We start from the raw sequence: 14,215 nt of genomic DNA on the forward strand, positions 1-14,215 counted from the left end.
AAGGAAAGCCGACGCGTTGTGAGGCTGAGCCACATGAGATCGTACGGAGCTGATATTATCTAGGATGAAGGGACTGATTCAGGACGTTGTACAGATCGTCCATAGCTCTCTTCCCACCTCTCTCCCTCTCCCGTTCCACGTCTCTCTGCCTTCCTCAACCCAACCTCTTCGACCTGCTGATCTCTCTTCCTCGCTACCATCTCTTTCTCGTGAAGACGTAGCGTTTGTAGTTTCCAATGACTCATCCATCCCATCCAAAAACTAGATCTTCGTCCTCATCGCCCGCTGCAGACCTCGAAGGGTCTCGAGCCTGGGATCGTTCTCGTCGACCGAGACGAAGCAAGGGAGGAGCGAGTTGGTGATGAACTCCTCGATATAAAGGACCGGGAACCTCGCTGTTGGCCGTTGAGAGAAAGAGGCTTGAGATCGAGTCCATTCGGCGAACCTGAAGGGAAGAAGAGGGAACGGAACGGATCGGGTCAGTTCACGAACGAAACTTTCGACGCTCGACGGAGAGGAGCAAACTCACCAGTCTCGAATCAGGATGATGATGTCCGTTGCGAGGAAGTGGATGGCGGCTTCAGTCTGCCATGGAGGCATCTGGTGGATCAGAAACGAGTAAAGGCGACGCAACGAAGAGCTCGTCAGCGAAAGGCTTCCTCCGTCTTCTTCAAATCGAGATGAAGAGAGTCTCAAAGAGTTGATAACTTACCTTCTCTTCAAAGATCACAGAGAACACCTCGAAAATTCGATCCCACTCAGCTCCAGCCTGCCTCAGCGTCGCCGGAACCCAACCAGGTCGAGCCTCCCGTCGGTTGATGTGACTGTACTCTTCCAGCCGACGGCAGACGAACTCTGAAGGGAGCACGAAGGGGAAAAAAAGAAAAAAAGCGTCAGCGTGAGTTCAGACGAGTAGACGCAGGAGAAGAAGAGGTGAAACGCACCGAGAGGGAAAGCGGTTTCCGATGGGAAGAACTTCCGACCGAGAGTGACGACGATAGCAGCGACAGCATCAGGCTTATCGGCTTCCGTGGCAGCCTCGGAGTCGGCTGAAAGAGGAGAGATAGTGAGAGAGGGAGAGGTCAGCTAGAGGCGACGACTGCAGAGGCCGGAACGGAGGGGATGCGACTCACTCCTCTCGAGGATGGCTCTCCAAGTCTTGGAGACCAAGGCTGGATCTCGATGATCCGACGTGTGCAAGATGAGAAGAATGATCTCGAGCATCTCGAAGGGCTCGGCGAAGTCCAGGTAGAGCTGCGACGAAGGAAAGGCAGGTCAGCTCTCGAGCTTTTCGTCGTCGAGAGTCGAAGAAAGACTCACCTCCGAAATGTTCATCAACCTCGAGTCCAGCTTGGCTTGAAGGTCGTCCTTGAGGTTCTGATCCATATCCACATGCTCGTAGACCGTTCGAGCGACCTCGAGTTGAACCTGCGCGACTTCGAGCTTTTCCTCGAGATCGGTGAGGAACTCGACGGAAGGACCTGCTGAGCGGGACGATGATCCTGAGGATTTGGCGTTGGAAACGGCGAGGGTGAGGTACTCGACTCGTTCAGCGAGGAGGAGTGGTAGTCTAGGAGGGCAAATTCAAAGAAGAGTCAGCGGCTGATCGGAGAAATAAGAGGGGAAAGATCAAACTCACTCGAGCGTCTGAGCGAGGTGGGCTTGAACGAGGGCTGCTTGGGCGCTGTTTCCGCTTCGGGCGTAGAACTGCCAGAGGAGGTTGGCTCGAGGGTGGGAGAGAGGCTCCTTGGCGAGGTAGGATTCGATGAAGGGAGTTTGCATCTAAGAAACGGCGAATCAAGGTCAGCATCGACGCGTCGGTTTGGAGTCGAAAAGAGAACGCAAAGGAAGACTGACCTCGAGCACCTGGTCCGCCATCTGCCGACTGATCATCCAATCGTAGAGAGCCGTGTGGAAGAGAGGATCTTCGGACGACGTAGCCTGAGCGTAGGCGGCATCTCGAAGAGTGTCGATGTCCTCTCCCGAACCTGCGAAACCGGAAACGAACGATCAGCTCCTTCGTCCTCTTCCTCTTTTTCAACCTTAAGCAAAAAAGACTCACTGGTGAATCCTCCAGATCCCGAGTTTTCAAGCATCTCGTCGAAGGCGAGAAGCGTCTCAAACACGCACTCGTAGCATCGTTGCCGACTCTCGAACGCGGCTCGTCGAGGATCGTTCGGACGTTCTCCGTCGGCGAGGTATCCGAACGCTTGACCTTCCGGGTCCCAGTCTTGAGCGCATTTGAGAGGAAGCTCGATAGCACCTGATGACGAAGACAGAGAGGGAAGAGTCAGAACTCGAGGAGACGAAAGACAAAACGGAAGCCTCGAGTCGAGCGCTCACCAGTCGAGAAATGAAGCGATCGGTACTCGGCGCAGGTTCTCTGAAGCTTCTCGAGGGAAAGATTGGAAGTTCCTTTGGCGAACAACCTGGGTTTGGGGAGAATGGGGAAGCAAGCAGATCAGCTTCTCCTGCTCGAACTCGCGATCGAAAAAGAGAGCGGGAAGGCTCACCGTAACGACTCTCTCAGGTAATCTCGTCTCGACGAAGGATCCCTCGTCTCCCCAGCATTTTTGAGTGCTTCGATAGCCTGTTCAATCAGGAGGTAAGAGAGAAAGAGGTCAGCCATGAAAAGAGTTTGAAGGGGAGAGCATTACTGACCTTGAACAAGATCACATCGGCAGCTCGACAGAACGATCCACATCGTTGCTGTAGGGTGCTACTGATAGCCTCGATCTGGAACAGAGGAATGGTCGGGAGGAGCTCGGATCAGCTCAAGATCGCGTCAATGCAAAAAGAGAGGAGAGACGAACGTCGTTCTGCTGTCCGATCTGCTGATGGATGATAGCGTTGACGACGTTCCTAGCGGTATCTCGTCCAGTCTTGGTCGTGAAGAGTTGTTGGTAGGTGAGGGATCCGAATCCGGTCTGGATCTCCGGCGAGCAGCTTCGAACGAAAGGAGGAGGACGAGCTGAAGTCAGCGAGCGTGAAGGAGAGACGAAGCTGAACTTGAACTCGGCCTACCTGGCGATGGTCTCCGGCAGCTTATGATCCACCAGCACGAGCACGAACGAGAGAGCCTCGATGGCCTGGGTAACGAGGGAAACGATGGAGTTGAGTGATTCCTGCTCGGCTCTCCAAGCTTCCTGGTCGTTCGAACGGTCGTTGCTGTTGGAGATGCTCGAGTACTCCGATCCAGGACCGGTGGTAAAGAGTTGCGAGTTCCTGGAGAAGAATACAGCAACGAAAAGAGGAGAAGGTTAGCTTCAGCTAAGGGGAGAAGCGAGAGGAAGGGGAGGAAAGAGAAACCGAGAAAACGCACCTCTCGATGAAGTTCTTGAGACTCGAGAGATCTCGCAGAACGGACTTGAGAGTCTGATCTGGGAGGTTCGAGATCTGCCTTGATGGGTTGGTCGGTATCGGACTGCAGAAAAAGAAGGAAGAGGCGTCAGGGAAGGAAGAGGCGATCGAGAGTGGCAGGAGAACGATTCGGCTCACCTCGACTTGGTGATCTTCTGGTTCCAGATCGGCCTAACGAGCCTCGAAAAGTAGATTGCCAGACCCTCGTGCTTCCCACTGAAGTCGATTCGAGTTCCAGACTGTCCGGCTCCGGCGACACCTGAGAGCTCCGAAAGATTGGAGTCAATCGACGCGTCGATGGACGCCGATGTGAAGAGGGCGGAAAAGAGACTCACCGTGACCGTAACCCCTCTCGACCTTTATAGGCTTCTCTCCAAGCATGTACAGCCATCTAGTCGCAGTAGAGATGGCGTCCGACGAGACTGGCGTCGAAGGCGAGGACGATTCCGAGGCGACGGCGAGGCACATGGCGCACGACTGATCCCTTCCGTAGCTGAGAAAGGGACGAAGGAGGAGGACATCGAGAAAAGAGAGAGGTGAAAAGGTCAGTTCGGGCTGCGAGGGAAAGGCGACGATTCGAAAAGCGAAAGAGAACGACAACTCACGTATCGAAGAAAGCCGGAACCTCGACCCCACCATCAAGCCCAGCACCCGACTCCAAAACTGCCTTCAACACATCCACCGGCCTCTGTTTCCTAATCTCGTACATCCCGTGAGTCGTGAGAACCAAGAACCGTCTCGGCTGAACACTCGTCTGAGCAGCCAGCTCGTTCAACCTCAGAGCTCCTCGTCCTGGAACTCTCAAGCTCTCCGGAGCAGGGAGAGAAGTAAGGACGTGAGGGATCTCGGCGATGGCTCGCATGTGTCCTGAGACGGGGAGGACGAGAGCCTGTTCGATGAGGGGAGGGCGGGAGGTGGTTGTGGTCGTCGAGGTGGTGACGAGGGAGGAGGAAGGAGCGGAGTTGTAGTACTGCTGTTGTTGCTGGACGGAGTTGAAAGGTTGGTTGGGTTGAGGATTGGAGGAAGGAGTGTTGGAGGACGAAGAGGCTTGGGAGGCTTGTCCGAGATCGGGGCAGGTGAGGAGAAGGACGTCGAGGTTGTCGCGTTCGTACTGAGCTCCGATGAAGACGCCTCCTGAGCAAAGAGCGTTGTCCTGGAGGGAGTGGAAGCGGATGGATGGAGCCGGAGGAGGAGGCTGAACCTGGTAAGGGTATCCGTTGGCGTTGTTGGAGTAGGGGGTTGGAGGAGGAGCGTCGCCGACGAGGTGGGTCGGAGGGAATCGAATGTGAACGAGCTCGAGTCCTCGTGGAGGTCCTCCTGTGGTTCGGAATCCTCCGTAGTCTCGTCGGTAGTAGGAGAAGTAGAGTCGAACACCTACACAGAAGAAAAGGAGTTGTCAGCGATGGTCCTTCGACCCAGTTCGAGACGGGAATCGAGCTCACCCTGAGCAGTCACGGCGACCATCTGAGCTCCTCGTTCTCCCTCTCCCGTCCCGATGGCCGACAGACTCTTGATCTTGAACGACTTGGAGTCGAGCATGGGATGTCCAGGGACCAGCATCTGAGCTTTCCGGCTGATGTCGACGAGTTTAGCGACTTGGACGAGACTGGAGGATCCTCCGACGATGTAGAGGACGATGGAGTTGGATCGAGTGAGGGAGTAGAGGACCGAGCGAGTAGAGTCGAGCGTGAGGCTTTCGACAGGATCTGTAGGAGGAGGAGGGAAGAAAAAAAAACGGGCGAGCTGTGAGTGAAAGCTCAAAGGAGGACGGGACGGGAAGGCAGGGAGGGAAAGGGAGCTCACCTTCGGTATTCGACTTCAAGAACTCTGGTACCAACCCAGCCAACACTCCCAAACTAGCTCCCACCGCCCCCGTCAAGTTCGAGACCTGACACTTGTTGCTGAACCATCCATCCTTGGCTGCGTAGATCAACTCGTAGATATCTCCGTCGTTTCCGTACATGAAGGTCAGCCCATTGGGCATGCCGACGACGTCCCTCATGGTGATGCCGTCCGTCGAAACTGAGAAGCCGGTTGGGTAGAGCATGAACTCTGATGCTGAGGAAGGGAGACCAAGGAGGACGAGGGTGGTTTGGGTGGAGATGATGAGGAGGTGGGTGATTTCCGAGATGAAGACGCCTTGGAGGAGGAGGAAGGGAAGGAGAGGAAAGGTCAGTCGAACGAAGGCGAGGGAGGCGAGAAGAGTTATGGGACTGACTAGGCTTGGCTGGAACGAGAGCTACGTTGAGAATCTGCTCGGTCTGACCATCGTATCGAATGTAGTCGGCACCGCTGAGGGAGAGACGCGTCGAAGGAGGAAGAGCGAGAGGTGAGCTTGACTCGAATGAGAAGATCGAGACAGAGCTCTGGAGGAGACTCACGGCTTCTTGTACTCCCAGAAGAAAAGCTTGTTGTCTACTGTAATCCAAGCGAGGTCGAGCTCTGGGAAGATACCCATGAGCATCGACGTGTTTTGATCTGAAAGTGGGGAGGAAGGGAGAAGGCAGGGTCAGCTTTGACTTCCTCTCAAGGCGTAGAAAGCAGACGAGCTGGCTTGCTGACCTTGAATCTCTCCAAAGAGGCCATCTGGGAAGGTTGTGATTTTCGTGTTGACGAAGGGAGAAAAGTTTGACGAGATGGGTAGAGGAGTGTAGGATTGACTCGACGATCCTGGGAGGAGGGAGGGAAGGAGGAAGCGAGGAGAGGTCGGTGAGCTTTCCGACTTATACCGTTCTGCTACACGATAGTAAAACGTGTACACTGACCTTGTAGACCTTCTCCCAGTTCTCCTATCAGGTTCTGATCTTTAACGAGTTGTTCCGTGATGAGCTTGCTCGCTCGTTCGAGAGGACCGTAAACTGGATCTTCCGGTCGAACGGGGGCGAGGACGGGCTGCTGCTGAGAAGAAGGAGGAGCGACTCCTGGTGTAGATGGGGGTGCTAACTGTTGCTGTTGCGGTGGTGGTGGCGGTTGCTGATAGGATCTCGACAGATCAGGGTAGATGGAAGCCGTCGACGAAGAAGGAGCGAACGAGAGTCGACCGGGAGGAGGTGCCTGCATCGAACAAGAAGAGGAAGGACGAGCTGGAAGAGAGAGCAGAGAGAACAAGGCGAAGAGGTCAGCTTGAGAACTATGCATCGCAAAGTCGGGGAGCGTATAGGGAGAGGATGGATGCAAGGAAGGAAGGCATTCGACCTCGTCGAGCTCTCCTCTCCCTTCCTTCCTCCTTTCACCCACACCTCGAGAAATCCCTTTCCTCCTACTCCCACCTCCTCCTCCATACGAAGCCAAAGAACGCGTGCTCACCTTTCCTGCTTGAAAAAGTCTCTTTGAACGAGATGGGGGTTGAGAAGCAGCCAGACGAGCTGACACCTCGCCCTGCTCTTGATGAGTTCGAATCTTCGAGCCCACCTTCCTTGACGACCATTTTCGCATCCCCCCTGGCTCCCTCGTAAAAACCATCAGAGCTTATTTAGATCCCATCCTCGTCGGCTTCGAGCTCAGAGTCTTAAATCTTTGGAATCGCACCCAACAAGCTCGGCGTCGAAGGAGATTCGGACTCCGTGGAAAGTCAGGACGACGCGTCGGGACCAGCTCTTTTCCCTTCCATTCGTTTCTTTTCAAGGATCCCAATGCGCGAAGCTAGCCATAGTACGAGGTTGACTAGGTCGGACTGTTTTGGCTCTCACTTGGACGATTGAGAGCCGAAGGACGACTTCTAGAGACCGCGTCGTCGCACAGATGAAAGGTGGAAGCTCTTGAGGTTCAGAAGACGAGAAATCTACGAACAAAAAAGTGGCATAGTGGGTAATATAAATTGAAATCAAAAGAAGCAGAGAATCGGAGAGAGCTACAGCTGCATCTGACTAGAAACGGAAAGGGGGATGGAGGGAGGGCGCGTCGAACGTCTTCGCCAGAGAAGACGCCCAACCGAGGTTTCTTTTGATGGTGAGAGCGGTAACAAAGAAGAAGGATATGGATGAGAGGTACTTGTGAAAAGAAGAGGGGATTAAGCAAGGGGAGGGAAGGAGACGAATGAAAAGAAACGAAAGAGACGCGACGAAGACGAAATGGAGTAGGTTGAGAGGATAAGAGAGAAGGGGGAACAGTGAGCGAGTGGGAGATGAAGCTAGAGTAGAAAATGTAGTGCTTTTAGAGAAAGATAAAGACAAACGAAGAAGAGGAAACAAGGGCCCAAAATGAAAAGTAAACAAAGAGAGGCTCGAATTAAACCCAAACCGGCTACGACCACCAATACTACCACTCCCACTCCCTCCTGTTCCCATCGACCGAGAACTTCCCCAGCCCCACTTTCCCTCCAAATCCTACAACGTCCAACATCCCAGGAAGCGCCCTAACTCCGAGTCCTCCCTCCTCGTCAACTTTGGACGTCGCTGCTCCTCCCTCATGAGCTCTTCCCTGCTCTTCGATCTCCATGCTCTGGATCCCCATCCCAGCCTTCTCAACCGGCATCAAAGGTGAGACATGTTTCTCCGTCGCTGAGCCGTCCGACCAGGTGGATCTTTCTCGAGAGACGGAGGAGACGGACGGGGAGTGCGTGAAGGTCGATCCGCTCTCGGGGAAGGCGTGGGAGAACGACGAGGGAGTGGGAGGGTTGTGCCGAGATGACGAGGAATAAGTCGAGGACGAAACGGAAGAGGGACCGGTGGATCGGAAGGACGACTCGTTTCCAAACGACGAGGAGACGAGGCCTTGGTTGGACGAGGGAGAGGCGTAGGTGAAGGTCGAGACAGGGATAAGAGGGAGTCCTTGATGTGCTCCTCGGTAAGCGGGCGAGGGAAGAGAAGGAGGTCGAGAGGTGGAGGTGGTTGAGGGTGTGGAAGATGCTGAGAGGAAGTCTTTGAACGAAGGGAGGGTGTTGGGGGAAAGAGGAGGGAGGTTTGGCGAAGAGATCGATCTGTCTTCGAGCGATGGATGGTGGTGAGAGGTAGAGTTATGATGCTGCTGGAACTCGTTGTCCGGATGGGTGTGCGAGTTGAAGGGGGGAGAAGTTGATCGGCCTCGAGGAGGGAAGTAGGCGGGGGATCGAGTGCGACGCGTCGATTGAAGTCGTTCGTGAGGCGCGGTTGCTCGTGCGAGAGGAGTGAAGGGAGAATCGTAGTAGGACGGATGGGTGGTTTGTCGAGGAGTGGATGTGTCGAAGTGGGAGAGAGACGATCTGGGTCCAGGGAACGACGCGTACCGAGGCATTTCCCTTCGTCGATGTTGCTCCGCGGACGTCCAAAGAGATGATCCTCCCTCTCTACCTTCAGCGTCACCTTCAGATACCCTCCTAAGAATGCCAGCTCGAGGATTGCTGTCCCAACCATTCCCTCCTCCACCACCTTCGCCGCTCTCGTATCCGCCCATGCTCTCCCAACTTCGACGCGTCTCCCAAGACTCGTTCCTCATCTCCTGATCTCCACCCTCGTCGCTCCTGTTCCTCTCCCTCTCCATTTCCCTCCTCTCCATCGCTCCTCTTCCCTCCTCGGGCAAGAACCTTTGATGGATCGTTGAGGGAGGGGAGATATACGACTGTTTGGCTTCTTCGTTCGGACCTTGAAATGGAGGGCAGTTCGAATCGTCTGGATTTCGAGGGAAGTACGAAGAGAGGGGAGGTAAATTTGATGAGGGAGGGTGGTCCGGGTACTGAGGATGACGAGGAGTTGGATCGTATGTGAAGGGAGCGTGAGGGGAGCGAAGGCCGTGTCGAGTTGTTTGGTCCGGCGAGGAAGAAGGTCCAGAGACGAGTCCGACTGGTTGATAGACGTGAGACGACGGGAGAGGATGAGGAGGATGCTCGTAAGACGAGGAAGGAGTCAGTAGAGGAGCTGAAGAGGAGGAAGAGGCTGCTCCTGCTGCTGCTTCTTGGAGCTCGACGCGTCGATGCTTTTGTCGTTGGTTCTGTAAAGCAGGGAGACGAAGTAGGAAGGGATGAAATTATTTCGAGCAGAGTCAGCATCGATGTTCTTGAGATCCTCCAGAGGGACGAAGAGGGAGATGCGGGAGAGGCAAGATCGAGAGGCTGATGAAGAGCTTCTACAGTACTCGTCTCCGCTCCTTTCCTCTTCTCCCTTTCGAAGAAGGTTACATAGAGGGTACTAACTTGGTACCAGATCTGGACGCGTCGCGGCGTCAAATTGATCCGGAGTGCTAGAGCTTCTCGTTGAGCTGTCGTAGGGAACTTGGTCTGAGAAGAGAGGAAAGAAGAGGAAGGGTCAGTTTCAAAGGGCCAGGCTTGCGAACTCGAGAAGCACGAGCCAAAACTCACGATGGGATCATCCCCACAGGCTTGATTCCACAGACCACGAAGACCTGCGAGCTGAGTAGGAGTCATCATCGTTCTCGTCCTGTGCGAGGAAGCAGTGAAAAGAAAGAACGAACGAAATCAGCGAGCTGTTCAATTCGTTTCGTCTCCCGACTCGTCGGACGCGTACGTTTGGCTCCTCCCCCCCAAGCTCGTACCAAGCCCTCTTCATCGATTTCCACTTGAGTGAGGGATCAGAGAGTGATACATACCTTGTTCGAGGCTCCTCTGCTTCCCCTGTAGTCATCCCTTGCTTGGATCCTCCACTCTCGAGACTTCGACCCTTCCCGCCTCCGCCTCCTCCTCTTCCCCTCGAGTTCGACCCATCTGCTCCTCCAGAGTGCTCGAGCTCGTCGTCCGACATGTCCAAAACCTGGTAGTGTTTCGTGGAGATTAAAAGGGCGGAAGAGAGAGAAGAAGGATGTTGAAAGGCGGGGGGGAAGTTGATGATGGTCGTCGAGAGTGAAAAGAAGGTCAGCTCGAAACAGAAAGGGATCAAACGACGGGATCCTGCGGGCAAACACCGGAAACTCTACCCTTGAGCTCTGCGATGTAAAAATAGAAGAGAAAGAGACCAAACAGCTAACCGTGGTCAGAGGGAGGACAGAGGAAAGGTGATCTCGCCTGTTTCTTGACGCGTCGATCTCGAAGTCACATCCCCTCTCTCTCCTCGCAACCTCGCAACCTCGCTCCTCCAAGCCTGAAAGAAACAGAGAGAAATATGGCCCGTCAAGATCTAACATCCATCCCCATCCTGTGGATCTAATCGATAAACAAACCAACAAACCAAAGCAACAACCTCTCTGGCCAGCTCAAGATCTCCTCGTACCCAAACCACCTCACGAACAACGCCAGCAACCCAATCAGCATGGCCGCTCCGACCTTCTCCACCTTCAATCTGAACTGAGACTTCTTGATGAAGATCTCGATCGTCCCTTCCCTCCACTCGTTCGTTCTCTCCTCTCCTTCGTGGATCAAGATCTGCGCGACGGGATCGATGAATGCAATCTTCCCCTCCGAGCAAGCGACGGTGATCTCCTTGAGAGGGTAGCGATGGCCGTAAAGTCGAGTAGGGAGGAAGATCTCGGTGGTTTTGGAGGTGAGAGCGAGGGGTTGGCCTGGGAGAGCAGCGGGAGGGATGGCGTATCGGAGGGTGTAGGAGGAGGTCGAAGCGACGAAGGTTGAGGAGACGGGGATTCCTGCGAGGGCGATAGGATAGGGACGCTGTGCAAAAGAGAGGAACGGGAAGGGGGTAAGCTCTCGAGCAAGATGGGAGGGGCAGAAGGAGGGAGGAAGGAGAGGTCTTACAACTATCACGTCGAGAAGTCGAGCTCCTTTCTCGTACCATCCCACGTCTCCTTCCTTCAAAGTTGGCTCAGCGGCTCGTTCCTCTTTAGCTCTCTCCTGTGAGAACCACGAGAAGTTCTCTCCGTTCCAGCCCTGAGTGAAATAGCGAAGAAGAAGAGTCAGAAGAGCGAACGAGGAACGAGAAAGGGGAAGAGAGACGAACGTCGCCGTGCTCATCGCTGTTTCCGGGGTTGTAGCTGCAAAAACGGTACGAGTCAGCATACATGCCTTCGAGCAAATGGTGAAGCTAGAACGGACTCACTTCCAAAGCGTGAACCCAACGAGGTTGGACTCGAGGCCGGAGATCAACGCGTCCATCATTTTAGACGACCACGAGAAGTCTGACGTTCGGAAGGAGTGCTTGTCGCTGAAAAAGATGAAAGAAAGCCTTGCGTCAACTCAGGGAGGAAAAAAGAAGAGAAGCGGACGGAAGCTCACTTCAGATCCATCGGCACTCCCAGCTCACCCAAAATCTGAGGTCTCTCGCCGAGGATCTTGTAGCCCGAGTCGAGGACGTTCTTGAGTTGATGAGCGTAGTTCTTCTTGGCTCCCGAGTCTCCGAAGTAGAGGCAGAGGGGAAGGAACTTGCCCTGAAGACGACGAAGGGACGGGAAGACGCGTCAGTTCAGACTCCCAACACCGTCGTCTCGATTCGAGCACAGGGACGGCACTGACCCTGGCGAGACCTTGAACGTTGATAGTCATGAAGCCGAATCCCTTGGTGAAGAGAGCGTTGAGATCGTACCTGAGACCGCGGAGGCAGGAGCAGCGAAAAGAGTCAGCCTCGTTCCGTCGACGAAGAACGAAGAAAGGGGCGAGACTGACCAGTGAGGAGCGAGGATCATGTTCTCGGGACGAGCGTTCTCTGGCCAATCGGGGCACCATTCGTTGGGACTGAAGGGGTAAATCAGAGGAGAGGGAAGTCGAAGAGTCAGCCTCGACGGGTGAGCGCGTCGAGAAAAGAATGAGAAGGACCAACATCGCTTCAACGAAGAGGAATTTGTCCTTCCCGAGCTTCGAGTTCACCATCGTCGACCATTTCTGGATCTGCATGTTTGAAAGAGAAGAAGGAAGCGTCAGTGGAAGTAGAAAGCAAGGCGAAGGAAGAAAAGGGACGAACGAAAGGGAAGTATGCGTCTTCGTAGCTGAGAAAACGAGCAAGACACGTCGAAGATCAGCTCGGAAGCGTCGGAAGTGATAAGGAGAACACTCGCAAGTTGATCTAGAGGAAGAAACGGGAGGGAAAGAAGGCGATCAGTCCCGTTGCATCGCCGAACAAGCTTGATCGAAGGGACCCAAGAACTCACCTCCCTCCCGTCCGTTCCCTTCGTGAAGTAGGTCTCCCTCAACGCAACAGCCTCTCCCTTCCCTCCCCTCTTCTTCTCGTCCCATCCCCAGACTCCCTGAACTTCCCAAATACACTTCCCACCTGTCGGTCCATCGTCCCTCCAAACCTTCTTCTTCTCGACGTTGACCTCGACGCTCTTCGTCGTTCTCGTCGGGAACGGCCACGAACGAGTGTAGAGAGGGATGGTTTGGGTGTGACCTGCACCGAGAGCGAAACTTTGAAGTGCAGAAGGAGCGAGGTGGAGATGAAGGTCGGTGTTGTAATTGAAGGAGTGGAGAGAAGGGAGAGCGAGGTATCCAGGATGAGGTTCGTTGAGGAGCTGGAGTCGAAGGGATAACGAAGTCAGACGAACGAAAGCGGAAAGACGAGAGTAGAAAAGCGTGAGGGCCCACCTCAAAACCAATAACGGACTCTAGGGTTCCGACCTTATCGACGAGCACGCCGAAAGCAGCGAGGAACGCGTCCTGCAGGAAAGTCTGGATCCCAACCTCCTCCTTCCCTCGTTTGACCTTGATCTTGTCGGCGAGTTCGTCTCCAGCCCAGAAGAGCGTGTTCATCGTCGCGCAAACGAGCTTCTGGTATCCTGTAGGCCATCGACCCCGATCGACGTGCTCCTCTGGCCATTGGCGAACTCCTCCCAGGTACGCTGAACCAGTCGCCTCGAGGGAGGCACCATCGTCCGAGACGTCGAATCCTGCGAGTTCCAAGGTCCAGCCTGGAGCTCCAGATCCTCCTGATAGACGAGAGAAGACATCTGCGAGGGGGGAAAGAAGAAAGAGAAGGTGAGCTTCGACGAGGGAGGAACGGAGAGAGGAGAGGAGGCGAACGAACCTTGATGAATCACGACGAAGCATCTTATCGAGTACTTGGGGAGCAGGAATAGGAGTGAGTGAAGGTAGGTGAGGTAGTCTTCATCGTAGATTCCGCTGAAAGAGGGGAAGAAAGAAGAGAGATACGAGGTCAGTCGATCCGTCGCGATTGAACGAAGGATGAAAGGAAAAGGATGACGAACGGTCCTGAATGCTCGAGAGCTTCCCACGTGACGGTGATTCGGACTGAGAGGCAGGACAAAGTAAGATAAGTAGGCATTAGTGGTTGAACGGGCACTATGGAGGCGAGGGAGAAGAAAGAAAGGAAGCTCACGAAAGTTGAACCCCCAGGATTCGAGTCGAGCGAGATGATCGTGAGCCTCGTCGAGAGGAAAAGGTCGGTTCACATAGGAAACCTCTCGATGGTCGTGTAGAGGAATATGAGGATCTGAAGGTCTGTTCCAAAGATGAAGGAGGAGGATCGGATCAGCCAAAGGAAAGGAGGGAGGGAGGACGAGCTGCGAGCTTCAGATTCCCTTCGTCCCTCTGCTCCTTCTGCTCGAACGAGAGCATCTGGAGTGAAGCTCCTGAGCAGACCCTCTCAGACCTCCGTCGATAGATCCTGCGAGATTCTGTCCCAGTTCTGAGCCCGAAGAGCTGCCTTTTGAGCCCTACTCTTCCCTCCCTCTGTTCGCCTCCCTCAAGCTCAACTTCAGCCTCACTCCGCCATCTCTCTCCTTCACCAGACCACCTGGAACACCAAGGCGCAGGAAGAAGGGTCTCAGACCCTCCTGCGCTACTCAATCAGCCCTTGAAGGGAATCGGGAGCTGGAACAACTCCTCCAAAACGGAGGAAAAGGGAGGGGAACAAGGGAAGGAAGGAAGGGAACGAGCTCAACTCACGCTGGCACTTTGCTCGCAGCTCCTACATTCGCTCCTCTCAACCAGACGACTCGACCTTGAGGATCCACGAAGTGACGCCCTCGAGTACTAAGCTGGGGTAGAGTCGTGTATCCTTCTTGTTGAGAGCTCATGACCGTTCGG

General features: G+C 54.5%; 3 protein-coding genes across 3 annotated transcripts; all 3 read right to left on the bottom strand.

Moving 5' to 3' along the window:
- Positions 1-16: 16 nt before the first annotated feature.
- BDY24DRAFT_402713 (Non-repetitive/WGA-negative nucleoporin C-terminal-domain-containing protein) lies at positions 17-6,718 on the bottom strand. The gene is made up of 25 exons (XM_076642260.1): positions 6,667-6,718; positions 6,126-6,443; positions 5,923-6,030; positions 5,742-5,838; positions 5,579-5,652; positions 5,164-5,499; positions 4,803-5,066; positions 3,966-4,734; positions 3,696-3,853; positions 3,499-3,619; positions 3,323-3,424; positions 3,025-3,225; positions 2,814-2,946; positions 2,662-2,736; positions 2,514-2,590; positions 2,344-2,429; positions 2,063-2,263; positions 1,858-1,988; positions 1,640-1,782; positions 1,321-1,570; positions 1,134-1,254; positions 945-1,049; positions 713-855; positions 530-600; positions 17-445 (listed from the first exon to the last, which is right to left on the bottom strand). Exons 2-25 carry the CDS (start codon positions 6,418-6,420, stop codon positions 262-264), a joined length of 4,245 nt encoding a protein of 1,414 aa, XP_076492737.1. The 5' UTR covers positions 6,421-6,443; positions 6,667-6,718; the 3' UTR covers positions 17-261.
- A 483-nt stretch (positions 6,719-7,201) lies between these two features.
- Positions 7,202-8,690, bottom strand: BDY24DRAFT_402714 (uncharacterized protein). Its single transcript, XM_076642261.1, has one exon. It carries the CDS (start codon positions 8,569-8,571, stop codon positions 7,618-7,620), a length of 954 nt encoding a protein of 317 aa, XP_076492738.1. The 5' UTR covers positions 8,572-8,690; the 3' UTR covers positions 7,202-7,617.
- Positions 8,691-10,368: 1,678 nt separating this feature from the next.
- Positions 10,369-14,213, bottom strand: BDY24DRAFT_402720 (glycoside hydrolase family 5 protein). Its single transcript, XM_076642262.1, has 16 exons — positions 14,075-14,213; positions 13,506-13,627; positions 13,375-13,417; positions 13,194-13,288; positions 12,755-13,116; positions 12,322-12,681; positions 12,229-12,236; positions 12,135-12,159; positions 11,994-12,061; positions 11,840-11,908; positions 11,690-11,759; positions 11,453-11,604; positions 11,277-11,381; positions 11,178-11,211; positions 10,976-11,107; positions 10,369-10,891 (listed from the first exon to the last, which is right to left on the bottom strand). Exons 1-16 carry the CDS (start codon positions 14,203-14,205, stop codon positions 10,430-10,432), a joined length of 2,238 nt encoding a protein of 745 aa, XP_076492739.1. The 5' UTR covers positions 14,206-14,213; the 3' UTR covers positions 10,369-10,429.
- Positions 14,214-14,215: the final 2 nt, after the last annotated feature.

Source organism: Mrakia frigida, assembly GCF_051309035.1.
Source record: "Mrakia frigida strain ATCC 22029 unplaced genomic scaffold BDY24scaffold_42, whole genome shotgun sequence".
Taxonomy (NCBI): Eukaryota; Fungi; Basidiomycota; class Tremellomycetes; order Cystofilobasidiales; family Mrakiaceae; genus Mrakia; species Mrakia frigida.